Here is a 27,426-nt window from a genome sequence, read left to right on the forward strand (position 1 = left end):
TGGTTAAACTTGTGCAAAACATTCACAGTTCAACAAACTCTCACCATTTCAGACACAAATTAAAAGTAGAAAATATTTGGTGCACTCTGTGTCAGATTTCATGCTGGATATGAAAAGAGCAGTCGCGCACATCCAAAAAATGAAGAAGGTGCTGGACTAAAAGAATTAAACTAAACAAACAAAGAAAAGTCCGCACACTTCAGCTCCCTTTTTAGGTCCATTTATTCCATCATTATGGAGTGATGTTTCGGGCCACAAATGTGTTAAGTAAATAATCTGAGGACGATCTACAGATAATGCAACAGGCTGGTGGTTTACAAGTGAAAAGTACGTACACTCAGCAGCCACTTTATTAGATACATCTTGCTAGTACAGGGTTGGACCCCTTTTGCCCTCTGAGCTAACTTAATTGTCGGTGTCACAGATTCAACAAGGTGCTGGAAACATTCCTCAGAGATGTTGGTCCATATTGACATGATGACATCACACAGTTGCTGCAGATTTGTCGGCTGCACATCCATGATGAGAATCTCCCGTTCCAGCACATCCCAAAGGTGCTCTATTGGACTGAGATCTGGTGACTGTGGAGGCCATTGGAGTACAGTGAACTCATTGTCATGTTTGAGATGATGTGAGCTTTGTGACATGGTGCGTTATCCTGCTGGAAGTAGCCATCAGAAGATGGGTACACTGTGGTCATAAAGGGATGGACACGCTCAGCAACAATACTCAGGTAGGCTGTGGTGTTTAAACCATGCTCAGTTGGTACTAAGAAAATCTCCCCCACACCATTACACCACCAGCAGCAGCCTGAACTGTTGATACAAGGCAGGATGGATCCATGCTTCCATCTGAATGTGGTTTTTCCAATCTTCTATTGTCCAGTTTTGGTGAGAAAACCCGTGTGAATTGTAGCCTCAGTTTCCTGTTGTTAGCTGACAGGAGTGGCACCTGGTGTGGTCTTCTGCTGCTGTAGCCCATCTGCTTCAAGGTTGGACAAGGTGTTGTTGCTTCAGAGATGCTCTTCTGCACACCTTGGTTGGAACCAGTGCTTATTTGACTTCCTGTTGCCTTTCTATCATCTTGAACTAGTCTGGCCATTCTCCTCTGACCTCTGGCATCAACAAGGCATTTTGGCTCACTGGATATTTTCTCTTTTTGGGACCATCCTCTGTAAACCCTAGAGATGGTTGTGTGTTTTATTAATAAACACTTACCTTTAGCATTTCAAAATCAGTTTTGTCACAGTGGGAACTTTTTTGGTACACTCAAATGGATTACGGTCAACAGAATGTTTTCACATATAAAGCATTTGTTTATTGTATTTTATTAAGGACCTTTTCAATAGTTGCACAATTGTAATTCACTCCCATCATCTTTATTTATATTCTGACCCAAAGCTGACTTGCTGAAGCCTCAGTGAAACAAGTCAATCATCCCCATGTTCTATGACATACACCAAGTGCAGACTCAGTTTTACTGTGTTAACATGTGTTATGCCCTGATAATATGACACAATATAATGTGACTTCTCTTTCCTTTTTCGACTGAAAGAAGGAACAGACAGGCAAAATGTGCACACAATAAAAAAGACAACAGAAGTTCACACGAGATAGTTTAAGTAGGGTACAAATCTAGTCTCAGAAAATATCTTACACCTAGCACCCCACTATAATATCAATCAATCAATCAATCAATTTTATTTATAAAGCCCAATATCACAAATCACAATTTGCCTCACAGGGCTTTACAGCATACGACATCCCTCTGTCCTTAAGACCCTCACAGCGGATAAGGAAAAACTCCCCCCAAAAAAAAACCATTAATATGGAAAGTAATATAAAGAAGTACAGCATATACACGTCAATGATTCATCCTGTGGGGAGTGTGAATATCTGTACCAACTTTTGACTCAATTCCTATAGTAGATTTTGAGCTATCTCACTGACCACTCTGATTGGGCTGCAAAGAAAGTTAGAGACTCATCAAGTCATTTGGATTCATCCCCTGGGGACCATAAATATCTGAACCAATTTTCATAGCAGTCCATTAAATGGGCAACACATCCAAAAGGTCCACCTCATGATGACCTTAGGGGGGAAGCCAGGGGATCACTAAAGTTATCATCTGGGGAGCATGAATGTCTGTACCAAAGTTCATGGCAATCCAATACTTGATGAGTATTTCAGACAGGACCAAAGTGAAGGACCCACTGATCAACATCAGAGCTGCAGTAACAGTAGTCAGACAAATGCACATAAAGATCCTGGCACCTGTCCGTACCCACGAGGTGAACTGGTTAGCTAACAGTTACATACTACTGGAACCAGTTACTGGCCAGTTAGCTGTATTATTATTTCAGGTGCGCTTGCGTCCTTATGATCCATCACGAATCACTTTGTTACTTTTTGAGACTCTAAAATGCTGTCAACCTCAGAAACAAACATGATGTATCAGTGTGCCAATAATTATTTTAATAGCTTAGTATTGTAAGTACCTTAAAAGGGTAGATATATACATGGCACTTTAGGCCACACAACCTGTTATTTTAGGTCCAGTTTAACATTCATTTATTCATTTTCTATTACTGCTTGTCCATTTAGGGGTCGCGGGGGAGCTGAAGCCTATCTCAGCTGGACAGATCACCAGACTATCACAGGGCTGACACAGTCAGTATGTTTACATGCACAGCTTAATCGAGCTATGCTCAGAATTCAATTTTGGCATCTAATCTAATCCTTGTCCCAGTTTACAAGCAACTGAGAAAATCAAATTACTGACGGGAACGTGTCCTCCTCCTCAACACTAGGTGGTGATATGCGTCGTTTCAGCGGGTTAATACAGCCCCCTTTCCGGTTGACCTATTACGTCACTTAATAATAAACAACTGGAGTCAGGCGGCAGACCGGCATTTTCGAACAACAGCAAGATGGATAATCGTACAGCTTTGTTCATCTCGTACGTAATGTACGCGTTACTGATTGTGCAGATAAGGTGCACGGTATCCCTCGTGGTCATGGTGATTTCGAGAGGCAGACAAGAATGCTGTTGGAGGGCTACAACAATAGCATGTCTTGTCTGTTCCGGGGTCATACGCCAGTGCGGGGGGTGTGGAGCATGCGCACATGCATTGTCTAGTTTATCTTCGATTAAGGCGTATACATGCCGGAGAAAATCGAATTACAGTCGCATTATCTGGGTGTCTTAATCAGAGTTGGAGAACTCCGATATCAGTCGGAGTAACGTGTTTACATGCACTTCAGTTGTCCAGTTATAGTTGGATTAAGGCAATAATTTGTTTTTTTCAAGTGTCATGTAAACGTACTGAAAGAGACAGACAACCATTCACACTCACATTCACACCTACAGACAATTTAGAGTCACCAGTTAACCTGCATGTCGTTGGACTGTGGGAGGAAGCTGAAGTACCCGCTGACACAGGAAGAACACACAGACTGCTGTGAGGCGACAATGCTAATCACTAAACCACCGTGCCACCCACCAGTTTAACATGCATCTCAGTTTTATACAACATATGTAGTATGAGGTCCCTGCTCTGTGTCTCTGTCAGCCAAGGGGTCATTGTCCTGAAAAAGTTTGACATGTGCCTCACTGGATGTCTGCATCTTTTTCAACTTAAACTGACATTTTTAAAGCACACACTTTTCATAAACACCAAACAGATACTGTATGTAGACAGAAAATTCTACAACAGTATTGATCATCATTTGCTTTAACACTACCGTAGGCCCACAAATATTTATTCTTATCTTATAATTATTAGACTTTGATCATCTGCCTGACCCTCCCTGTGTCCAAGGATGTTCATTTTTGTAATAGGTCTGGGCTGTTAAATCGTTCTATATCATCACGCTATCATTTATATAAGCAGAGGATTTTAGTACAAAGTGATAACCACTGTGTGTGAACACATGAATGGGTCAGACCTGAACTGTAGTAATCTGGAGCTTCAGTGAAACATGACCCTCATCTATTTCAGATCAGCATCAGTTCTTCTGAGCTCATTTTGGTGAAAGTAACACAAAAGTTGTCTAATAAGTAACTTATTACTCTACACAGAGAGTAATGTTGTAAAAGTAACTTATTACTTTCAAATAAAGGTATGTATTGTATCACATTTTGAGAGTAACTTGAAGGACACTGGATATAAGAGCGTAAATTTAACACAAGCTTAGAGGAGCTGACAGAGAGGAGACTGGAAACATCCGAGCCTACGTCAGAGTATATATATATACACAGTACTTTGTATAGTACTTTTGTGTCTCTTTGCAGGTCCTTTGCATCTCTTTGTGGTCATGTTGAGTGTTTCCTGGTTGGTGTGTTAATTCTGTGACATTTAGGTGAAAGCCCAGGGGGCCCTGCCACTTTGGGTGTGGGCCTGTTCAGTGATACATCTGGTGCACCTGTGGCAACCATCCCCATCGTTGGGTTGGTAGTCACACACTTTGATGTTGGTTGTTCCTATGTTATATTATATAAATGATTTGTATGAACATTGCTGCAAAGCATAGGCGTTTCTAGCCCATTTTTGGGGGTGCTGAAGCACCCCTAAATTGAATCCCAGCACCCCTAAAATTTGAGAGTTTTTTTATTTTTTACTGTATGTCCCTTTTTAACAAGCTAGAAAAGTGTCAAAACCATACAGTACTTGGTTTCAATGTAATATTTTAACAACAAAAAAACAGTCAAAGTGTGAGAATGTGTGAGTGCATGTTGTGGCTGTAAACACCATTTGCAACAGACAGGATGCCTTATTATGGGGTCAGTATGAATTGTGTTTCCTGACACCAGGCAAACATACAAAGTCCAAAGTTACATATTTGCAGTCCTCGTCCTGCGTGCACACTCTTTGTAATATTTCCTTTTGTTAGAATTTATATTTCCATAACACAAGAACACACTGTATATGGTTTGGAGGTTCATACTCTGTCAGTCATGGATGCAAATTAGTTTCTAAGCCAAAAGCAGAAGTCGCTCATTCAAGACTGTGAGTGACAGCCTCGTCTGAAGAGAGGAAACAACCAGTTCTCGTATTAGTGCCCTTAGGTTTAATATCACCGGCACTTCTCTGTCTGCAATTCACACTGAAGCCAACAGGATGGCTGCAGCGATGGCGGAGGAGCAGGAGGGGGTTAACTACGCTTCAGTTGTATTCAAAGCTAACAAAAATCCTCCATCTGAAGGTAACGTAAGTTCCTATTCTATTATAATATTGCATAGAACGTAATATTAACGTTATTTATAGAGTGCTTTGCATACAAGGGATGCACATGGATGTGCTTTACAATAAAGATTCAACAAAAGGAACAAATACTGGTAAGGTCTGCAAAAATTAGAGAATTAATATAAAATAATAAGAAGAAGGATTACGTTAATTGAAAGCCAGACTAAATAATTACGTTTTTATCTGTCGGTTAAAAATGTTCACTGAGCCAGCATCTCTTACAGCTTCTGGAAGGGTAGCTGATAATTTAGGCTGCCTGTTTTCTTGTGCGTATAATTGTGTGTCTTTAAAAACCCTGCAGTAGAAGAGACGACAATCTGATGAGAGTCTGCAATGTAGGCGAGTCCTAAACCATAAGGAGCTTTAAAAACAAGTAAAAGAACCTTAATATCTGTTTTAAAGACACCGGGTGCCAGTGGAGAGGATCTTAAACTGTGGTAATTTGCTCTCTCTTCCCTGTTGTGGTTAAAAGTCTGGCAGCACAGTTCTTGAGCAAATTCAAAGTTTTCAGTTGACCGTTTCGTAAGGCATTGCAATAATCTAATCTATGTTATATAAAAGCATGAATATGTTCTCAGCATCTTTGTAAAATAGGAATGGCTGTACTTTGGCGATGTTTCTTATGTGAAGTACAATTTTAATCTGAATCTAAAACAATGCCCAGGCACGTGACTTCAGATTAATTGAATACAGTCGGTATATTAAATGATCAGAATATTAATTCCAACTAAACTTAATCTGTTGTAAGTAAAAATAAGTTGATGTATCCAGAGAAAGAATCAGAAGCATGATATGTGGAAATGTTTCGTAAGCTGATCTCGATGTTGCGGCAACCTGACACACTTGCATTAATGTTTTTATGACCCAGAGAACAAGAGAACAGAGAATCTAAATGCACATGGTACAATGTTGAGAATGACTGCGTCCTCTGTTATGTACTTTCAGAGTGCTTTTCCTAAACTCATGTTGGGTTTAAACTGACGGTCTTTTGTTTAGTTTTGCCATCTTTCAGTATGTAACCCACCCTGACCGCAGCTTCTTACAGTAAAAACAGAAAATGTGTACTGGATTATTTGTTCAATTTTTCCCTAAAAAAGGCAAAGCTTCCTCACTGATATGATCTACTAACTGTGAGACAATTTCATCATCTTGTGTTTTAGCTGACAGTTTTAATGATTGTAATTTTAGGTCAAAAGCAATCATCAATAGGCAAGACATTTTTATTAATTTAAATAATGGTATACCCCTTTAAAAGACTTGACCGCTACGTAGTAATTAACCAGGAGATTGTGTTCTTTAACCTTACAGGTAAAACGGAGGAAATTGTGTACGATGAAGTGAAGGTGCAGAACGGAACAACTGATCAAGCTGCTGATGGTAGGTTAAAAAAACTAGTCCATGCATTGAGTGGACAGTTGCCTACATACAGTTTCACATGGTGTGTGTTTGGGATACAGGTCATAGGAAACTGCAGATAATATAGTCAACTGAACCCATTAAGAAGAGCAATGTATTCAGACAGAGTTTTTGTGAATTTGATAGTACCATTGCAGCCACAGCGATCGGTCGCCTTTTAGCCATTTTTCTGTTGTTATAGCGCCACCCAGTTGCCAATTAGAGTTAAATTTCTCCAGTCACCTTGAGGCGTCCTGTTCTACATATCTACCAAGTTTAATGAAAATCCATATGGCGGTTAGGCCTAGATAAGAAATGAGCTCTCTAGCGCCCCCATTTTATTTGATGGGGTCAATAATGGAGGGGTCCCCTCAGATTATGTGTGGTCATATGCCTACAAAGTTGCGTGGTGATGAGTGAAACCCTTGAGATGTTATACACCTTTATGTGATGAGCCATGCCCTCTGCAATATTCATTGCCTTATAGAAGCTCAGTTTTAGTAAGTTTTCCAACTTTTGCCAAGAGGGAACTTTAGATATTGGTCCCTAGATTATGTTCACCCAGTTTCATGTAGATCGCTCAAACTTCCTAGGAAGAGATCCATTTGAAGTGTTTTTCAAAAAATTCAAAATGGCGGACAATCTATAGAAGCGGAGGTTACGGGTTCTTGAGGCAAATTTGTTCCTCATGAGGAGAGGCATCTCTGTGCAAAGTTTCACGTCTCTACGACATACGGGGCATGAGATATGCCCATTCAAAGTTTGCAATTTCAATCGGTTGCTATAGCGCCCCCCTTTGGCCAATTGATGTAATATTGCTTCATTGGCATCCTCCCATGACCCTCTACCACTGTGCCAAATTTCACATGGATTGACCAAGTCAGTGAGGAGAAAAACGTGGAACAGACACACAGACAGAGTTTTCATCATTATATAGTAAGATACTTACACAACATTCATTTCTGCAACTGGGAGTAATTATAGTCATACTTTATCTGCTATTACTACTTATATTACTACCACTAGAAGAAAACTAGTTTAGGAGTCCAACCAGGTCTCGTCAAATACTGGCACTTGGTCAGTGACTTCCGGCATCAGACGCTAACAAAAAAAGGGTGGGAGGGTGGGTGGGAGGGGTGATGGATGGGTCCAGCACCCACCAGCTTTCACCCAGGAGGTTGGTGTTCACTTCCTTTATGAATGTAAAACCAAACCCTGTTCTTTTATCCTAAACCAAATCACATGCTTTTGCTGCCTAAACAAAACCGTGTGTGTTTGCTGTTGAAGGAAAAAAAGAGACTTTTCTGACATAGTACTTTTAATTTAAAAGAGATGCTGTGAGACAATGTGCTCAAGGCCATGAGCAGAAAAAGTTTAAATGTGTTCTAATCACTCACATTACACAGTGATGAATGTTTATGTATTTCACAATGGTTCTACTGGGTTGCAGTTAATGTTGTGGTTAAAGACATTTTGCACCATGAGTGACGTCGTATACGCAGGAACCTGAGGCCTGTGCGAAAATTAGAGTGTCTAACATAAAATTGTGCTGAGGTGAAATAAAGAGCACTTCCTGGTTCAGAATTTATGTCTTTGCCTTACTCTAGCAATTGAGAAACCTAATCTTGCTACACTATATATTTATTTTCATAGTTAAGAGAAAAATCCTGTGAAATGTGTACTCAATGTTTTTATGTTTATGACATAGAATTAAATGCTAAAAAAACAACAAAAAGTTATGTTAAACTGACATCAGATTCCTATACTCAAAACTTGTATGTTGCTAAAAGTGTAGTGTGTGTGTAGGCTGTTTCCAAAAACAAATGTTGAGTTCATGAATTGGGTTTTACAGTGTAATCATTCCTCTTGTTAATACTGGCCATGAAGAGATCCCTTTCTAATGTGCCAAATATAGGGAGATGAAATCTGACATCGTAGTGCTTAAAGCCATCTTCACCAACCTTAGTCTGATCTTAGGGCTTGAAGAAGTTATTCTTATGGGGTCCATGTCATTGGTCCGACATCCCATTAGTCCGATGGTCCGCGGTGCTGAATGGCTCCCGGCGGGCGTATTTCTACCTTGATGGTGCGCTGTGACCGGCTCTGGGTCAGCTGGGAAAGGCTTGAGGCAAAGCAGGCTCACAGCTTATGTGTTTGTCACTTTCTTTTTCATTTTAACCCACACCATGATCTTTTCCTAACCCTAACCAAGTGGTTTTTGTGCCTAAACCTAACCAGACCTTAACCACAGGGCATCATGATGATTTCGGAACAACGGGACTTCGGAACAATGGGTTTAATATGGTCGGACCAATGGGCTGTCGGACCAATGGGCAGTTCCCTTCTTATGTACCAGCCAAAAGTTGGGCAGGTTCTCCATCAGTTTGTTGGTGAGGGTGGTTTTCCGTCCATTGGTTACGCTGCCGCTGACGTATTTCATGATTTCTGATGGTCAAAGCTTGTGAAAATAAAGTTGCTGAGAAGTCAAAACATCAGTTAACTGGTCCTTGTTGTGTGTGTGCAACTGTATTCCTTAGTTTATCTGAAGCTGATTTCAGGCTTGAACAGTCTGAGTTTGTCAAATCAAGTGTCTATCCTGTTATTTACATCTTGCTGTCTCTTTATTATAAAGTTCCCCACTTAATGGTTCCCCAATGTCTCCTTGTGGGAGTGAAACAAATGGGGTATTTTGTAAAAAAAAAAAAAAAAAAGTCAAAGTCAAACACGTTCTCAATGGATGTTGGTCTTCACCAGGGTTGTCCCTTGTCTCTGATTCTGTTTCTGATATCCATGTGCAGAATCTCAAGGCACATCCAGGGGGAAGAAAAGGTCTGGTCTGGGGACCTCAGAATTGCGTCTCTGCTTTTTGCAGATGATGTAGTTCTATTGGCTTCATCACACCCTGACGGGTCAGGATAAGAGTCAGTACCTCCAAGTCTTAGTAGATGGTACTTTGCTGGAAAATAATAGATTGCTACCTCTGGGTTGGTAGACAGTTCATGCCCCAAATAAGGGAGTTGAAGTACCCGGGGTCTTGTTCACGAGTGAGGGTAGAATGGAGCGTGAGATGGATCGGTGGTTTGGTGCAGCATCTGCAGTGATGTGGGCGCTGTACTGGACTGTCGTGATGAAGAGGGAGCTGAGCTGGAAGGCAAAGGTTTTGAGGTAGAGCGGGTCGTCCACCAATCAAAAGATCGGCAATTCGATCCCGGGCTCCTCCAGTCTGCATGTCGAAGTATCCTTGAGCAAGATACTGAACCCCAAATTGCTCCCGATGGCTGTTCCATTGGTGTGTGAGTGTGTTCAAACTGAGTCGCAGGTGGCACCTTGTATGGTAGCCTCGGCCACCACTGTATGAATGTGTGTGTGAATGGGTGAATGTGACTCGTAGGTCGCAGGTCCAGATACTGGTCCATCTACGTCCCAACCCTCACCTATGATCATGAGCTTTGGGTAGTGACTGAAAGATTGAGATTGCGGATACAAGCGGCCGAAATGAGTTTCCTCTGTGGGGTGTCTGGGCTCAGCCTTAGAGATAGGGTGAGGAGCTTGGACATCCAGAGGGAGCTCGCTACTGCTTTGCGTTGAAAGGGGTCAGTTGAGGTGGTTCGGGCATCTGATCAGGATCCTTCTGGACACCTCCCGCAAGGGGTGTTCCAGCTACGTCCAACTGGTAGGAGGCCCCGGGGCAGACCCAGAACACACTGGAGGGATTACATATCTTGTTTGGCCTGGGAACGCCTCAGGGTCCTCCAGGAGGAGCTGGAGAGTGTTGCTGGGGAGAGGGACGTCTGGAATACTTTGCCCAGCCTGCTGCCCCCCAACCTAGCTTTGGATGAGCAGTTGAAGGATGGATGGATGGATGGATGGATGGAGCTGTATATACTCTATATATTTACACTACTTGGTTTATCTCAGCAGGATTCTTGGTGGACACTTGCATTAATGTTTTTATGACCCAGAGAACAAGAGAACAGAGAATCTAAATGCACATGGTACAATGTTGAGAATGACTGCGTCCTCTGTTATGTACTTTCAGAGTGCTTTTCCTAAACTCATGTTGGGTTTAAACTGACGGTCTTTTGTTTAGTTTTGCCGTCTTTCAGTATGTAACCCACCCTGACCGCAGCTTCTTACAGTAAAAACAGAAAATGTGTACTGGATTATTTGTTCAATTTTTCCCTAAAAAAGGCAAAGCTTCCTCACTGATATGATCTACTAACTGTGAGACAATTTCATCATCTTGTGTTTTAGCTGACAGTTTTAATGATTGTAATTTTAGGACAAAAGCAATCATCAATAGGCAAGACATTTTTATTAATTTAAATAATGGTATACCCCTTTAAAAGACTTGACCGCTACGTAGTAATTAACCAGGAGATTGTGTTCTTTAACCTTACAGGTAAAACGGAGGAAATTGTGTACGATGAAGTGAAGGTGCAGAACGGAACAACTGATCAAGCTGCTGATGGTAGGTTAAAAAAACTAGTCCATGCATTGAGTGGACAGTTGCCTACATACAGTTTCACATGGTGTGTGTTTGGGATACAGGTCATAGGAAACTGCAGATAATATAGTCAACTGAACCCATTAAGAAGAGCAATGTATTCAGACAGAGTTTTTGTGAATTTGATAGTACCATTGCAGCCACAGCGATCGGTCGCCTTTTAGCCATTTTTCTGTTGTTATAGCGCCACCCAGTTGCCAATTAGAGTTAAATTTCTCCAGTCACCTTGAGGCGTCCTGTTCTACATATCTACCAAGTTTAATGAAAATCCATATGGCGGTTAGGCCTAGATAAGAAATGAGCTCTCTAGCGCCCCCATTTTATTTGATGGGGTCAATAATGGAGGGGTCCCCTCAGATTATGTGTGGTCATATGCCTACAAAGTTGCGTGGTGATGAGTGAAACCCTTGAGATGTTATACACCTTTATGTGATGAGCCATGCCCTCTGCAATATTCATTGCCTTATAGAAGCTCAGTTTTAGTAAGTTTTCCAACTTTTGCCAAGAGGGAACTTTAGATATTGGTCCCTAGATTATGTTCACCCAGTTTCATGTAGATCGCTCAAACTTCCTAGGAAGAGATCCATTTGAAGTGTTTTTCAAAAAATTCAAAATGGCGGAAAATCTATATAAGCGGAAGTTACGGGTTCTTGAGGCAAATTTGTTCCTCATGAGGAGAGGCATCTCTGTGCAAAGTTTCACGTCTCTACGACATACGGGGCATGAGATATGCCCATTCAAAGTTTGCAATTTCAATCGGTTGCTATAGCGCCCCCCTTTGGCCAATTGATGTAATATTGCTTCATTGGCATCCTCCCATGACCCTCTACCACTGTGCCAAATTTCACATGGATTGACCAAGTCAGTGAGGAGAAAAACGTGGAACAGACACACAGACAGAGTTTTCATCATTATATAGTAAGATACTTACACAACATTCATTTCTGCAACTGGGAGTAATTATAGTCATACTTTATCTGCTATTACTACTTATATTACTACCACTAGAAGAAAACTAGTTTAGGAGTCCAACCAGGTCTCGTCAAATACTGGCACTTGGTCAGTGACTTCCGGCATCAGACGCTAACAAAAAAAGGGTGGGAGGGTGGGTGGGAGGGGTGATGGATGGGTCCAGCACCCACCAGCTTTCACCCAGGAGGTTGGTGTTCACTTCCTTTATGAATGTAAAACCAAACCCTGTTCTTTTATCCTAAACCAAATCACATGCTTTTGCTGCCTAAACAAAACCGTGTGTGTTTGCTGTTGAAGGAAAAAAAGAGACTTTTCTGACATAGTACTTTTAATTTAAAAGAGATGCTGTGAGACAATGTGCTCAAGGCCATGAGCAGAAAAAGTTTAAATGTGTTCTAATCACTCACGTTACACAGTGATGAATGTTTATGTATTTCACAATGGTTCTACTGGGTTGCAGTTAATGTTGTGGTTAAAGACATTTTGCACCATGAGTGACGTCGTATACGCAGGAACCTGAGGCCTGTGCGAAAATTAGAGTGTCTAACATAAAATTGTGCTGAGGTGAAATAAAGAGCACTTCCTGGTTCAGAATTTATGTCTTTGCCTTACTCTAGCAATTGAGAAACCTAATCTTGCTACACTATATATTTATTTTCATAGTTAAGAGAAAAATCCTGTGAAATGTGTACTCAATGTTTTTATGTTTATGACATAGAATTAAATGCTAAAAAAACAACAAAAAGTTATGTTAAACTGACATCAGATTCCTATACTCAAAACTTGTATGTTGCTAAAAGTGTAGTGTGTGTGTAGGCTGTTTCCAAAAACAAATGTTGAGTTCATGAATTGGGTTTTACAGTGTAATCATTCCTCTTGTTAATACTGGCCATGAAGAGATCCCTTTCTAATGTGCCAAATATAGGGAGATGAAATCTGACATCGTAGTGCTTAAAGCCATCTTCACCAACCTTAGTCTGATCTTAGGGCTTGAAGAAGTTATTCTTATGGGGTCCATGTCATTGGTCCGACATCCCATTAGTCCGATGGTCCGCGGTGCTGAATGGCTCCCGGCGGGCGTATTTCTACCTTGATGGTGCGCTGTGACCGGCTCTGGGTCAGCTGGGAAAGGCTTGAGGCAAAGCAGGCTCACAGCTTATGTGTTTGTCACTTTCTTTTTCATTTTAACCCACACCATGATCTTTTCCTAACCCTAACCAAGTGGTTTTTGTGCCTAAACCTAACCAGACCTTAACCACAGGGCATCATGATGATTTCGGAACAACGGGACTTCGGAACAATGGGTTTAATATGGTCGGACCAATGGGCTGTCGGACCAATGGGCAGTTCCCTTCTTATGTACCAGCCAAAAGTTGGGCAGGTTCTCCATCAGTTTGTTGGTGAGGGTGGTTTTCCGTCCATTGGTTACGCTGCCGCTGACGTATTTCATGATTTCTGATGGTCAAAGCTTGTGAAAATAAAGTTGCTGAGAAGTCAAAACATCAGTTAACTGGTCCTTGTTGTGTGTGTGCAACTGTATTCCTTAGTTTATCTGAAGCTGATTTCAGGCTTGAACAGTCTGAGTTTGTCAAATCAAGTGTCTATCCTGTTATTTACATCTTGCTGTCTCTTTATTATAAAGTTCCCCACTTAATGGTTCCCCAATGTCTCCTTGTGGGAGTGAAACAAATGGGGTATTTTGTAAAAAAAAAAAAAAAAAAGTCAAAGTCAAACACGTTCTCAATGGATGTTGGTCTTCACCAGGGTTGTCCCTTGTCTCTGATTCTGTTTCTGATATCCATGTGCAGAATCTCAAGGCACATCCAGGGGGAAGAAAAGGTCTGGTCTGGGGACCTCAGAATTGCGTCTCTGCTTTTTGCAGATGATGTAGTTCTATTGGCTTCATCACACCCTGACGGGTCAGGATAAGAGTCAGTACCTCCAAGTCTTAGTAGATGGTACTTTGCTGGAAAATAATAGATTGCTACCTCTGGGTTGGTAGACAGTTCATGCCCCAAATAAGGGAGTTGAAGTACCCGGGGTCTTGTTCACGAGTGAGGGTAGAATGGAGCGTGAGATGGATCGGTGGTTTGGTGCAGCATCTGCAGTGATGTGGGCGCTGTACTGGACTGTCGTGATGAAGAGGGAGCTGAGCTGGAAGGCAAAGGTTTTGAGGTAGAGCGGGTCGTCCACCAATCAAAAGATCGGCAATTCGATCCCGGGCTCCTCCAGTCTGCATGTCGAAGTATCCTTGAGCAAGATACTGAACCCCAAATTGCTCCCGATGGCTGTTCCATTGGTGTGTGAGTGTGTTCAAACTGAGTCGCAGGTGGCACCTTGTATGGTAGCCTCGGCCACCACTGTATGAATGTGTGTGTGAATGGGTGAATGTGACTCGTAGGTCGCAGGTCCAGATACTGGTCCATCTACGTCCCAACCCTCACCTATGATCATGAGCTTTGGGTAGTGACTGAAAGATTGAGATTGCGGATACAAGCGGCCGAAATGAGTTTCCTCTGTGGGGTGTCTGGGCTCAGCCTTAGAGATAGGGTGAGGAGCTTGGACATCCAGAGGGAGCTCGCTACTGCTTTGCGTTGAAAGGGGTCAGTTGAGGTGGTTCGGGCATCTGATCAGGATCCTTCTGGACACCTCCCGCAAGGGGTGTTCCAGCTACGTCCAACTGGTAGGAGGCCCCGGGGCAGACCCAGAACACACTGGAGGGATTACATATCTTGTTTGGCCTGGGAACGCCTCAGGGTCCTCCAGGAGGAGCTGGAGAGTGTTGCTGGGGAGAGGGACGTCTGGAATACTTTGCCCAGCCTGCTGCCCCCCAACCTAGCTTTGGATGAGCAGTTGAAGGATGGATGGATGGATGGATGGATGGAGCTGTATATACTCTATATATTTACACTACTTGGTTTATCTCAGCAGGATTCTTGGTGGACACTTGCATTAATGTTTTTATGACCCAGAGAACAAGAGAACAGAGAATCTAAATGCACATGGTACAATGTTGAGAATGACTGCGTCCTCTGTTATGTACTTTCAGAGTGCTTTTCCTAAACTCATGTTGGGTTTAAACTGACGGTCTTTTGTTTAGTTTTGCCGTCTTTCAGTATGTAACCCACCCTGACCGCAGCTTCTTACAGTAAAAACAGAAAATGTGTACTGGATTATTTGTTCAATTTTTCCCTAAAAAAGGCAAAGCTTCCTCACTGATATGATCTACTAACTGTGAGACAATTTCATCATCTTGTGTTTTAGCTGACAGTTTTAATGATTGTAATTTTAGGACAAAAGCAATCATCAATAGGCAAGACATTTTTATTAATTTAAATAATGGTATACCCCTTTAAAAGACTTGACCGCTACGTAGTAATTAACCAGGAGATTGTGTTCTTTAACCTTACAGGTAAAACGGAGGAAATTGTGTACGATGAAGTGAAGGTGCAGAACGGAACAACTGATCAAGCTGCTGATGGTAGGTTAAAAAAACTAGTCCATGCATTGAGTGGACAGTTGCCTACATACAGTTTCACATGGTGTGTGTTTGGGATACAGGTCATAGGAAACTGCAGATAATATAGTCAACTGAACCCATTAAGAAGAGCAATGTATTCAGACAGAGTTTTTGTGAATTTGATAGTACCATTGCAGCCACAGCGATCGGTCGCCTTTTAGCCATTTTTCTGTTGTTATAGCGCCACCCAGTTGCCAATTAGAGTTAAATTTCTCCAGTCACCTTGAGGCGTCCTGTTCTACATATCTACCAAGTTTAATGAAAATCCATATGGCGGTTAGGCCTAGATAAGAAATGAGCTCTCTAGCGCCCCCATTTTATTTGATGGGGTCAATAATGGAGGGGTCCCCTCAGATTATGTGTGGTCATATGCCTACAAAGTTGCGTGGTGATGAGTGAAACCCTTGAGATGTTATACACCTTTATGTGATGAGCCATGCCCTCTGCAATATTCATTGCCTTATAGAAGCTCAGTTTTAGTAAGTTTTCCAACTTTTGCCAAGAGGGAACTTTAGATATTGGTCCCTAGATTATGTTCACCCAGTTTCATGTAGATCGCTCAAACTTCCTAGGAAGAGATCCATTTGAAGTGTTTTTCAAAAAATTCAAAATGGCGGAAAATCTATATAAGCGGAAGTTACGGGTTCTTGAGGCAAATTTGTTCCTCATGAGGAGAGGCATCTCTGTGCAAAGTTTCACGTCTCTACGACATACGGGGCATGAGATATGCCCATTCAAAGTTTGCAATTTCAATCGGTTGCTATAGCGCCCCCCTTTGGCCAATTGATGTAATATTGCTTCATTGGCATCCTCCCATGACCCTCTACCACTGTGCCAAATTTCACATGGATTGACCAAGTCAGTGAGGAGAAAAACGTGGAACAGACACACAGACAGAGTTTTCATCATTATATAGTAAGATACTTACACAACATTCATTTCTGCAACTGGGAGTAATTATAGTCATACTTTATCTGCTATTACTACTTATATTACTACCACTAGAAGAAAACTAGTTTAGGAGTCCAACCAGGTCTCGTCAAATACTGGCACTTGGTCAGTGACTTCCGGCATCAGACGCTGACAAAAAGAGGGTGGGAGGGTGGGTGGATGGGTCCAGCACCCACCAGCTTTCACCCAGGAGGTTGGTGTTCACTTCCTTTATGAATGTAAAACCAAACCCTGTTCTTTTATCCTAAACCAAATCACATGCTTTTGCTGCCTAAACAAAACCGTGTGTGTTTGCTGTTGAAGGAAAAAAAGAGACTTTTCTGACATAGTACTTTTAATTTAAAAGAGATGCCGTGAGACAATGTGCTCAAGGCCATGAGCAGAAAAAGTTTAAATGTGTTCTAATCACTCACGTTACACAGTGATGAATGTTTATGTATTTCACAATGGTTCTACTGGGTTGCAGTTAATGTTGTGGTTAAAGACATTTTGCACCATGAGTGACGTCGTATACGCAGGAACCTGAGGCCTGTGCGAAAATTAGAGTGTCTAACATAAAATTGTGCTGAGGTGAAATAAAGAGCACTTCCTGGTTCAGAATTTATGTCTTTGCCTTACTCTAGCAATTGAGAAACCTAATCTTGCTACACTATATATTTATTTTCATAGTTAAGAGAAAAATCCTGTGAAATGTGTACTCAATGTTTTTATGTTTATGACATAGAATTAAATGCTAAAAAAACAACAAAAAGTTATGTTAAACTGACATCAGATTCCTATACTCAAAACTTGTATGTTGCTAAAAGTGTAGTGTGTGTGTAGGCTGTTTCCAAAAACAAATGTTGAGTTCATGAATTGGGTTTTACAGTGTAATCATTCCTCTTGTTAATACTGGCCATGAAGAGATCCCTTTCTAATGTGCCAAATATAGGGAGATGAAATCTGACATCGTAGTGCTTAAAGCCATCTTCACCAACCTTAGTCTGATCTTAGGGCTTGAAGAAGTTATTCTTATGGGGTCCATGTCATTGGTCCGACAGCCCATTGGTCCGACATCCCATTAGTCCGATGGTCCACGGTGCTGAATGGCTCCCGGCGGGCGTATTTCTACCTTGATGGTGCGCTGTGACCGGCTCTGGGTCAGCTGGGAAAGGCTTGAGGCAAAGCAGGCTCACAGCTTATGTGTTTGTCACTTTCTTTTTCATTTTAACCCACACCATGATCTTTTCCTAACCCTAACCAAGTGGTTTTTGTGCCTAAACCTAACCAGACCTTAACCACAGGGCATCATGATGATTTCGGAACAACGGGACTTCGGAACAATGGGTTTAATATGGTCGGACCAATGGGCTGTCGGACCAATGGGCAGTTCCCTTCTTATGTACCAGCCAAAAGTTGGGCAGGTTCTCCATCAGTTTGTTGGTGAGGGTGGTTTTCCGTCCATTGGTTACGCTGCCGCTGACGTATTTCATGATTTCTGATGGTCAAAGCTTGTGAAAATAAAGTTGCTGAGAAGTCAAAACATCAGTTAACTGGTCCTTGTTGTGTGTGTGCAACTGTATTCCTTAGTTTATCTGAAGCTGATTTCAGGCTTGAACAGTCTGAGTTTGTCAAATCAAGTGTCTATCCTGTTATTTACATCTTGCTGTCTCTTTATTATAAAGTTCCCCACTTAATGGTTCCCCAATGTCTCCTTGTGGGAGTGAAACAAATGGGGTATTTTGTAAAAAAAAAAAAAAAAAAGTCAAAGTCAAACACGTTCTCAATGGATGTTGGTCTTCACCAGGGTTGTCCCTTGTCTCTGATTCTGTTTCTGATATCCATGTGCAGAATCTCAAGGCACATCCAGGGGGAAGAAAAGGTCTGGTCTGGGGACCTCAGAATTGCGTCTCTGCTTTTTGCAGATGATGTAGTTCTATTGGCTTCATCACACCCTGACGGGTCAGGATAAGAGTCAGTACCTCCAAGTCTTAGTAGATGGTACTTTGCTGGAAAATAATAGATTGCTACCTCTGGGTTGGTAGACAGTTCATGCCCCAAATAAGGGAGTTGAAGTACCCGGGGTCTTGTTCACGAGTGAGGGTAGAATGGAGCGTGAGATGGATCGGTGGTTTGGTGCAGCATCTGCAGTGATGTGGGCGCTGTACTGGACTGTCGTGATGAAGAGGGAGCTGAGCTGGAAGGCAAAGGTTTTGAGGTAGAGCGGGTCGTCCACCAATCAAAAGATCGGCAATTCGATCCCGGGCTCCTCCAGTCTGCATGTCGAAGTATCCTTGAGCAAGATACTGAACCCCAAATTGCTCCCGATGGCTGTTCCATTGGTGTGTGAGTGTGTTCAAACTGAGTCGCAGGTGGCACCTTGTATGGTAGCCTCGGCCACCACTGTATGAATGTGTGTGTGAATGGGTGAATGTGACTCGTAGGTCGCAGGTCCAGATACTGGTCCATCTACGTCCCAACCCTCACCTATGATCATGAGCTTTGGGTAGTGACTGAAAGATTGAGATTGCGGATACAAGCGGCCGAAATGAGTTTCCTCTGTGGGGTGTCTGGGCTCAGCCTTAGAGATAGGGTGAGGAGCTTGGACATCCAGAGGGAGCTCGCTACTGCTTTGCGTTGAAAGGGGTCAGTTGAGGTGGTTCGGGCATCTGATCAGGATCCTTCTGGACACCTCCCGCAAGGGGTGTTCCAGCTACGTCCAACTGGTAGGAGGCCCCGGGGCAGACCCAGAACACACTGGAGGGATTACATATCTTGTTTGGCCTGGGAACGCCTCAGGGTCCTCCAGGAGGAGCTGGAGAGTGTTGCTGGGGAGAGGGACGTCTGGAATACTTTGCCCAGCCTGCTGCCCCCCAACCTAGCTTTGGATGAGCAGTTGAAGGATGGATGGATGGATGGATGGATGGAGCTGTATATACTCTATATATTTACACTACTTGGTTTATCTCAGCAGGATTCTTGGTGGACAAGAGAGCAAACAACAGACGTCGCCACTTTAAACGGTTGGCTTGTGGTTTGGGAATCGTTTCTGTCATTTTGCTGTCAGGCATCATAGCAGTCTGTGTCTACAGTAAGTACACAAAAAAGGCAGTCCATGCATTAACTCACACTTCAACATGACACATATTTTCATGCTTAACCATTATTTGATTATCAGACTGTTAGCAGTTTGTTCAACCTGCTATACATATCTGTCTGTAATTGTTTTCTAATTCTGTTACAAAATTAATTTTGTGGACACAATAATCAGTGTAGAAATGTACTCGGACAGCAAGTAATTCATGACAGGGTTGTTGTTCATGTGATTGTACGTTTCTGCAAACCACAAATATGTTACATTTGCATGTTTCATATGGATCATATCAACCTTTCTAAAGTGATTTAGGGAGTCATTGCTGTTTTCAGCAGCCTTTTAGACACTGAACATGAGTGTTTTGTAGCCACCTGTCACTGTTTCGCCTGGGGATAGTGACATTTAAGCCAGATCATGGTCTTTTCCTAACCATTACCAAGTGGTTTTGTGCCTAAACCTAACCACACGTTAATCACAGTTTTGTTGAAACATGTGGGCCTACCCTGTTTTTTCATACATGGAAAAACCCTAGCAGAAATAAAGCTTAAAGGTCCAGTGTTTAGCATTTAGGGCGATACATTGGCAGAAACAGTATATGATATAATAAGTATATTTTCTTTAGTGTTTAACCACCTGAAAATAAGAATGTTTTTGTTACCTTAGACTGAGCTGTTTATATCTGAATAGGGAGCGTGTCTTCGTCAATGGAGATCGCCATGTTGCGCTGCTATGGTTCTACAGTAGCCCAGAATGGACAAACCAAAAACTGGCTCTTGATAGGGCCATCTGTGTTTTTGCATTGATCACCGTGGATAGCAGCCCCTACATAATGAGCCAAACGGTGTTGTAAAAACACTGATTTGTAATGTAAAACCTGTTTTTTATGGCTCTGGTCTGAGTGCCACAGGACTCACTGGGGAGGTCATAAAATATTAAGAGTTGGACAAACTGTTGTTTTTAGTCTTTTCAAAGGATCTTCTGAAATGTTCCAAAAGGCTGGAAAACTGAAAACAGGAAATAGCTTAAACAGTGGCAAATTGACAAAAACAACATTACGTTATCACTATGATTAAATAGCTCATTTTCATTCTGCAGTTGCTACATTAAGTCACGAGAATGAGCGCTTAGAAGAAATCCAAAAGAATCACCTGACGAACCTGACGAACCGCATCAACGAACTCAGCTCAGAGAATGAAAACTTGAAGAGAGACAACATCAATCTGACCGTCCAGATGAGCAACCTGATACAAAACTATACTGTCTTAGAAAACAAGATCACAAACCTGACGGAAGAAAACGAGGAGCTGAAGTCACAGAAGAACAACTTAACAGAACAAATACAGGAGATGAAGGCAAACATCAACATCAGCCGAGCTCAGTGGAGCATTGATGCCTACTGCCCCAAAAAGAGTGGTGGTATGTTCAGATCCCATTAATGAGGTCCAAACATAACCAATAACAATAATATGACAGTGCAATAATGTTGTTTACTGGTTGGTCTCTGTTGTTTCAGAGAGACATTGTAAAGCTTGTCAGAAGAACTGGGAACACAACAAGCTGAGCTGCTATATGATTCATAACGCTATACGTTCTGAACGGATAACCTGGGAAGAAGCTCTAGAAAACTGCAGAGGAAAGAATTCAGATTTGGCTGTTATACATGATGACAAGGAAAAGGTAATGAGAGAACGGTGGGAATTTTTATGACACAGTCATGAAATGAAAATGTATTTTCTGTAGGTCTGAACACAGAAGCCTTCATTTATCAATCTCACGTACAAACCAGCTCAGATCTGAGAACAGAAATCATCAAACAATAGAGTTTTGTTTGATTCATGAATAGATCAGGCGCTGATAAATATGGCAGCTGAAAACAATCATCATTTAAATATCCTGCCCCAATATATTTTTGGTTTAAGCATCATTTTTACTCTCTTAATGTACGAAAACAGATCCAACCATTTCAAATGTTGTAAATGTCACTGCCCTCATACTTCAATGCATCAAAAGTTTCTAACAACAAACGAGTTGACGGTGGAGGAGGTCGTAATAATGAACCTTTAGACGTAGGCAGCAGTGTAGACTGTGGTGGTCTGTGAGGTCATTAAATACACCGTCGCATGTGGACAGAGAATTCCTTTCTCTGTATTACTGATTTGTTCTGTTCCCCCGTTATTTAAATTTCGTTGTTTTTTCCTACAGTCGTATCTTACTTGAACTACACTGTCCCCACACTCTCTGGTGGTACTGCTCCGATCCGTCAGTATCCGAAAGCTTTCTGTTTCACAGAGTCAGTCCCACTGGTAACTGTGAGCTGATAGAGAGTGCAAGTCCATGTAGTGACTGTACATTCTGAAGTGATTCATATATGGCTGCAGATGTCAGTCAGAATATGGTCTAATAACAATTCTCCGTCTCAGCCAGATTTACTGCTGCATCATCAGTCCACTCTGATTCAAACTTGTGTATACGTGTTGAGACCTGACCTGAGACTTGATCGTAGCTTCCACTCACATCCACACTGATAAATGCCGAGCTTTACGAGACAATAACTGAAGGCCCAGTTTTCTGTCGTATGTTTTTTTTCGTAAATGAGGGCCAATGTGAGTCTGTAGATCAGTGTGTGTTTATTTAAATATAATGTTTAGATATGTGATTACTGTCTTTCTGTTATCAGAAAGTCATCAGTGATTACAGCTGGGACAGTTCTGGAACTGATGGATACTGGATTGGCCTGAGAGTTGAGGATAAGAAGTGGAAGTGGATCGATGGAAGTGATCTCACTAAAAGGTAACACACATTCTAAAATATTTTGAATTGTAAAATCTGTCAGCCCTGATCTAAACATCATGTTCTTCCCTCAGCTACTGGATAGATCCTCCTGCTGAAGGTCGCTGTGCGATTTCTGTCAAGAAAGATAGATGGAAATCAGTGAGCTGTGATAGGAAACAGCGATGGATCTGCAAACAGAAAGCTTTATCTGTTTAATCACTGCTATGATACTTCAAGATACTTTTTTGTTTTTCAAACATATAAATTACATATAAAAGAATTACATTTTTTTAACAGGAAAAAATCAAACTGAATTATTTTTCAAAGCTGTTTGTGTGCATGTGTCTAAAAACAGAGACTCAGATGTAAAGGTGTAATTAGATACTGGGTTCTGTAGAAAATGTGTGTCTGACTGCTGACACAGCATTTAGGAAAACACAGTAACTGTCCTGAATTTGTATATCAGCAGATTGATGCCAGGGACCAACAGGACTGCTCAGTTTCCTGTTTCTGTGCAAGGAAACTATAAAAGAAGGAGAGGTCATGACGTCAGTGACAACATTTGAATTTTGCATTGGAGCCAGTTTGGTGTCACTTCTACCAAAGTTCATTAGGCAGCCATGACACGTCCCACTATAACCCATCATAACTGTACTGTTTCATCTTTGACTGAAAGTTCCTTCCACAAATTAAAAACACACATTACGTGATGCTGACTGACGTTTTCTTTTATATAAATGTGCACATTTGTTTTCCTTGTTATTAGTCCCCAAACAGATCATATAATGTTAGCTCACCCAACTCTGTTTGATCCTAAACATCATGATACAGGACCAAACGCAGCAGGTTGGACCTGTTATCACCGACCAGACTGCAGATCATCACTGTGTAGTGCAGGTACACACAGCAGGTATGTGTTTTGTTATCTATAATAACCAACCCTCAAACTGTTAATGAGATTAGTTGAGTATTTCTGGTGTGAAAGAAACAGACAGGAAGCTATGGTGTTGGTGAGTGACAGCAAATGTTACAGCCTCTAAAGCTTAACTGCTGTCATGTCCTAACTATGTGTGTGCTAGCTAATATCAAATAACTAATACAAATGTACAATGCTCAAAATTATAAGTGCCTAAAGAAATTAATATCTGATGACCTAATTAGGTGGTCTGCATTATCAATTCCACTCTCTACACGAATATTAGTGGTTAAGTCCCATATACTTCCTAAGGTTAATTTCTATGTAAACATGCTACACTTACCCCCACCAGCTGTTTTTTGGGAGAAGATAGAGGGGCTAGCATTTAAATTTATATGGCAAAACCAGCACCAAAGAATTAGTAGGTCTACGCTTCAGAAGAGTAGGACCTCAGGAGGGCTCTCGGTGCCTAATTTTGAAATGTATTTCCGATCCTTTGCGCTGAGATCTGTATCAAGGTGGTTCGACAAAAATGCTGACATACCTTGGGTGAACATAGAAAATCATATTGTATCCCCATACATGCTTAAAGATGTTCTCTTTTCGGGCCTCTCCCAAAAATTCTGTCTGAACAAATTTGGACCAGTTATTGCAAACTCAATTTTTGTTTAGAATAACATAACCAAATCAGTCAAATGGGATATAAAGTGGCACTTAGATACACCAATTTTTAGAAATAATTTATTGCTTATAGGTGGTGAACCAATCATTTTCTCCTCTTGGCAAAACCAGGGAGTTCATACTTTGTCTGATATGTATAATGAAGATGGCCTTAGACCATTCCATGAACTTAGACAAATCTATAATCTACCTGGCACCTCTTTCTTTTTTTATTTACAGTTGCGCACAGCAATGCGTACATATGGTGTCCCATGGAATCAAACTTTATTAATTCATCCCCTGATCTATCTGTTGAACGTTGCAAAAGTTAAAAAAGGTTTCGTTTCTCGAATATATAATGAGTTACAAGGAAGACTAACTGGACCCACAGGCAATGTTCTTGTTTGGAATATAGATATTAAAGACTTTGGGCCTAGCATCAACTGGCAGAGAGTGTGGAGTAATATTCCCCTAACATCTCGTAATCATAATCATCAGTTAATTCATTATAAGCTAATACAAAGATATTATTTATCCCCAAGACGATGCTGCCAGATCCGTATTACTCAGAGCCCACTATATCAGTTATGTCCCCACAAAGTGTTGGGCACTTACCTCCACATGATGTGGGAATGCCCTGGGGTCTATTCCTTTTGGCTCAGTATTTCAAACATTCTTTCTTGTTTAATTCAGACAAACATACCCTGTTTACAACATATATTGCTATTAAATGATGATACTTCTCTGAATTTAACACTCCACAAGAAGAGAGTACTGTTCGCAGGTTTAACTGCAGCAAAAAAAAATGTTGATAAAGAGATGGAAACCACCACATGTTCTAAATGTGTATCTGTGGAAATTATCATATTATGAAATCCTGTCATTAGAAATCTCCAGTGCCCGTGCTCAAATGGCAAAGATAGAAGCGATACAGAATCTGGAATCGGCAGCAGAGAAAGTCAAAGTGCTGTTTTGAGGCTATACCCTTTTTTTTAAATTTTTTTATTTTTTTTATTTTTTTTGAGAAAAGTGAGAAACACCTAATGAATATGTTTGCTATGTATGGCTGTTTTTTGTGTTTTGTTTTGTTATTTATTTATTTATTTATTTTTTCCCTGTAATTGTCCGTAATTAATGTTGCCCTCGGGACAAGGGTGGGGGTAAGGGGTTTGGATGAAATGAAATGAAATAAAATAAAAAATTGATCACAAAAAAAACAAAACAACAAAACTACAAATGTAAATAACTAAAGCAAACTGTAAGGCATTGTAGCAGTGTATGGGCAGTGATAATAAGTCGGACCTGCCCTGTTTGGTCATGTATCATGACGTGCTGGACCAGACGTAGCTACCATTACATCACCTCTCAGACTGTTGACTCCTGTTTTGAAGCCTTGAGTTTGGCATTTTGGCTGTCACCATCTTGTTTTTTTGGAGCCAGAAGTGACCATATTAGGGCGAGAGGCTGGAGCGAGGGGTGGATCTGATGGAGAAGGACACTATTATGTGGGCCTGTCACTCAGAGAGGCCCAGCCCTAAAGTATGCCTGACTTTAAGCCTTAATAAGATGTAAACAGTGATTTAAAAAAAATAAAATCAGCCACTGTACAGGTGTCATGAATGTTTTAATTAGCTATAGAGACCAAACAGTTTTTCGTACCAGGCTGTAAACGTCTGTTTCATCTGTAAAGTTGAACATTGTAACATGGGGGAGGCAGCCTCAAGCAGGTGGACATTAGAGGAACTGCAGATTTTGGCACTTTGTATTTATTTTTCAGCCCTGGAGGTTGCTGCTTTATTATATGCAGCTGACAGACAGAGCCATGATCTGTTTAGAGATCAATAACATGGAAAACAAAAGCACACATTTAGATTTTTAAAAAAAGGAGTCAGTCAAAATGACAACAGGCATGTTTTTTTTTATGTGGTAAGCATGATAAATAGAGTCCAGACACTGGCAGTGGCCGATGACTCTGAGGCTGATGAGGCTGATGAATCCGTAAACACTAGGTGGTGATGGGGAGGTGGAGGGCGCACATGCCTGCAGCAAGAAAGAACTATGGCTGAGAAAGAAGCAATTTTAAAATGAGGAGCAATAAGATGATAGGCTGAGAGAGAAGGTGTGTTGCTGTGCTATTGGTTGACTGTAAATCAGCTGATGACTCAATTGACCTACCCAGACAATGACACCTAGAGATAGAGAGTGAGCATGTGCAAAGAGTGAACGGCAGGGTGAGAAAGAAACTTACAGCCTAAGCATGAAAAGTCTTCCTGACTGAATGTTTGCTAGAGCTCCATTTGTCAGTCAAAGGTGAAACAGCACAGATATGATGGGTGCTGGTACCTGTCATGCCCGCCCCATTCATTTTAATAGAAGTGGTCGCTGGTGTAATATCTCATCCTTCTTTTATTGTTTCTTTGGCAATATTTACACAGAGATGGTGTTATAGAGCCGTGAAGAGCTGCAGCTGTAAATGTGCTCAAATTGGGAAAACAGTGATGTCCAGGAGCTCCTTACCCTCTGAGCAGAGGACAAGATCAGCCGCCATTTAACAGGGACAGTAGATGATTGTTTCTGGCACATTCTGCCTTTGATATTATTTATAAACTGCAGCTGACATATATGTTATATGTCACACAAGAGGCTAACGCTACTGTGTTACAAGACACGTGCGTCACACCTCTCTCATTGCACGACTGCAGAATGTGATGTGTAACCGCACACAGGAGTGGAATGAAGCAGTCGTTGCTGAGTTCTGTGTAAAAATGCAAAGAGGGTTTAAAGATGGGACCTTGTTGCGACTCTATAGCGCCATCTCTGTGTAAAAAGGGCTATTGTTTGTTAGTCTGTTTCCATGAGCACTCTGATGTAAACAATATTAACTTGTACAGCTGACGGTTTGGTGTTTTCCTTCTGTCTGCACTGAGTGAACATTTTGCCACATGTTGTTGTTTTTGTGTTTTTATGAAAATGTCAGTAAACTCAGGTCATGAGATTTTCTGCGTCGTTGACCTCGTGTTAGACTATCGATCCATCCAGAGTCTTTTTCTGCCTTTCACACAGTGCATGCTGGGATAAGCTCCTGTAATCAGACCTACAGTGAGAATCAGTGTAAGATTTATTACCAAGTAGGTTTTTACTTACAAGGAACAGCAGCGTGAGAAGATGCTGCAGACACACAGTGTGGCTCAAAACCATTAACAGAAACTTCAGTTATCAGCTGCTGACCAAACAACAACTGTGTCACAACTTCAAAGCAAAACTAGAAACCTACAGTGAACATCTGTGTGAACTTTAAACTGGTACACTGTAAACTTTACATTTCCCTACAGCCATCACACAGGCTCTGTTACTTTAAACACATTAATTTTTCTCTCTTTGCTGATGAGATCCTCGATTATATATATATATATAT

The 27,426-nt window shown here is 41.4% G+C and overlaps 1 protein-coding gene across 6 annotated transcripts; it reads left to right on the top strand.

Annotated features, from left to right (window-relative positions):
* The first annotated feature begins 5,022 nt into the window (after window positions 1-5,022).
* On the top strand, window positions 5,023-27,426 carry LOC117266357 (uncharacterized). Of its 6 annotated transcripts, none has more exons than XM_078171328.1 (9): window positions 5,023-5,204; window positions 6,554-6,622; window positions 11,043-11,111; window positions 15,532-15,600; window positions 19,544-19,660; window positions 20,759-21,079; window positions 21,177-21,340; window positions 22,341-22,453; window positions 22,528-27,425. In XM_078171328.1, the coding sequence occupies exons 1-9, from the start codon at window positions 5,120-5,122 to the stop codon at window positions 22,649-22,651; spliced, it is 1,131 nt and encodes a 376-aa protein (XP_078027454.1). In that variant the 5' UTR covers window positions 5,023-5,119; the 3' UTR covers window positions 22,652-27,425. The 6 variants fall into 6 exon arrangements, with proteins under 6 accessions (XP_078027454.1, XP_078027453.1, XP_078027456.1 ...); XM_078171327.1 differs by having other exon boundaries at window positions 19,541-19,660; window positions 22,528-27,424; XM_078171330.1 differs by lacking the exon at window positions 6,554-6,622 and having other exon boundaries at window positions 19,541-19,660; window positions 22,528-27,426.

This window comes from Epinephelus lanceolatus, chromosome 10, assembly GCF_041903045.1.
Source record: "Epinephelus lanceolatus isolate andai-2023 chromosome 10, ASM4190304v1, whole genome shotgun sequence".
Classification (NCBI taxonomy): Eukaryota; Metazoa; Chordata; class Actinopteri; order Perciformes; family Serranidae; genus Epinephelus; species Epinephelus lanceolatus.

Bases quoted from the DNA above. Each gene is read 5' to 3' on its own strand.
- LOC117266357 (XM_078171327.1), top strand. From the start codon at position 5,120: ATGGCTGCAGCGATGGCGGAGGAGCAGGAGGGGGTTAACTACGCTTCA. The intron at 19,661-20,758 runs GTAAGTACACAA...TTCATTCTGCAG, and splicing joins CATAGCAGTCTGTGTCTACA to TTGCTACATTAAGTCACGAG. The intron at 21,080-21,176 runs GTATGTTCAGAT...CTGTTGTTTCAG, and splicing joins CTGCCCCAAAAAGAGTGGTG to AGAGACATTGTAAAGCTTGT.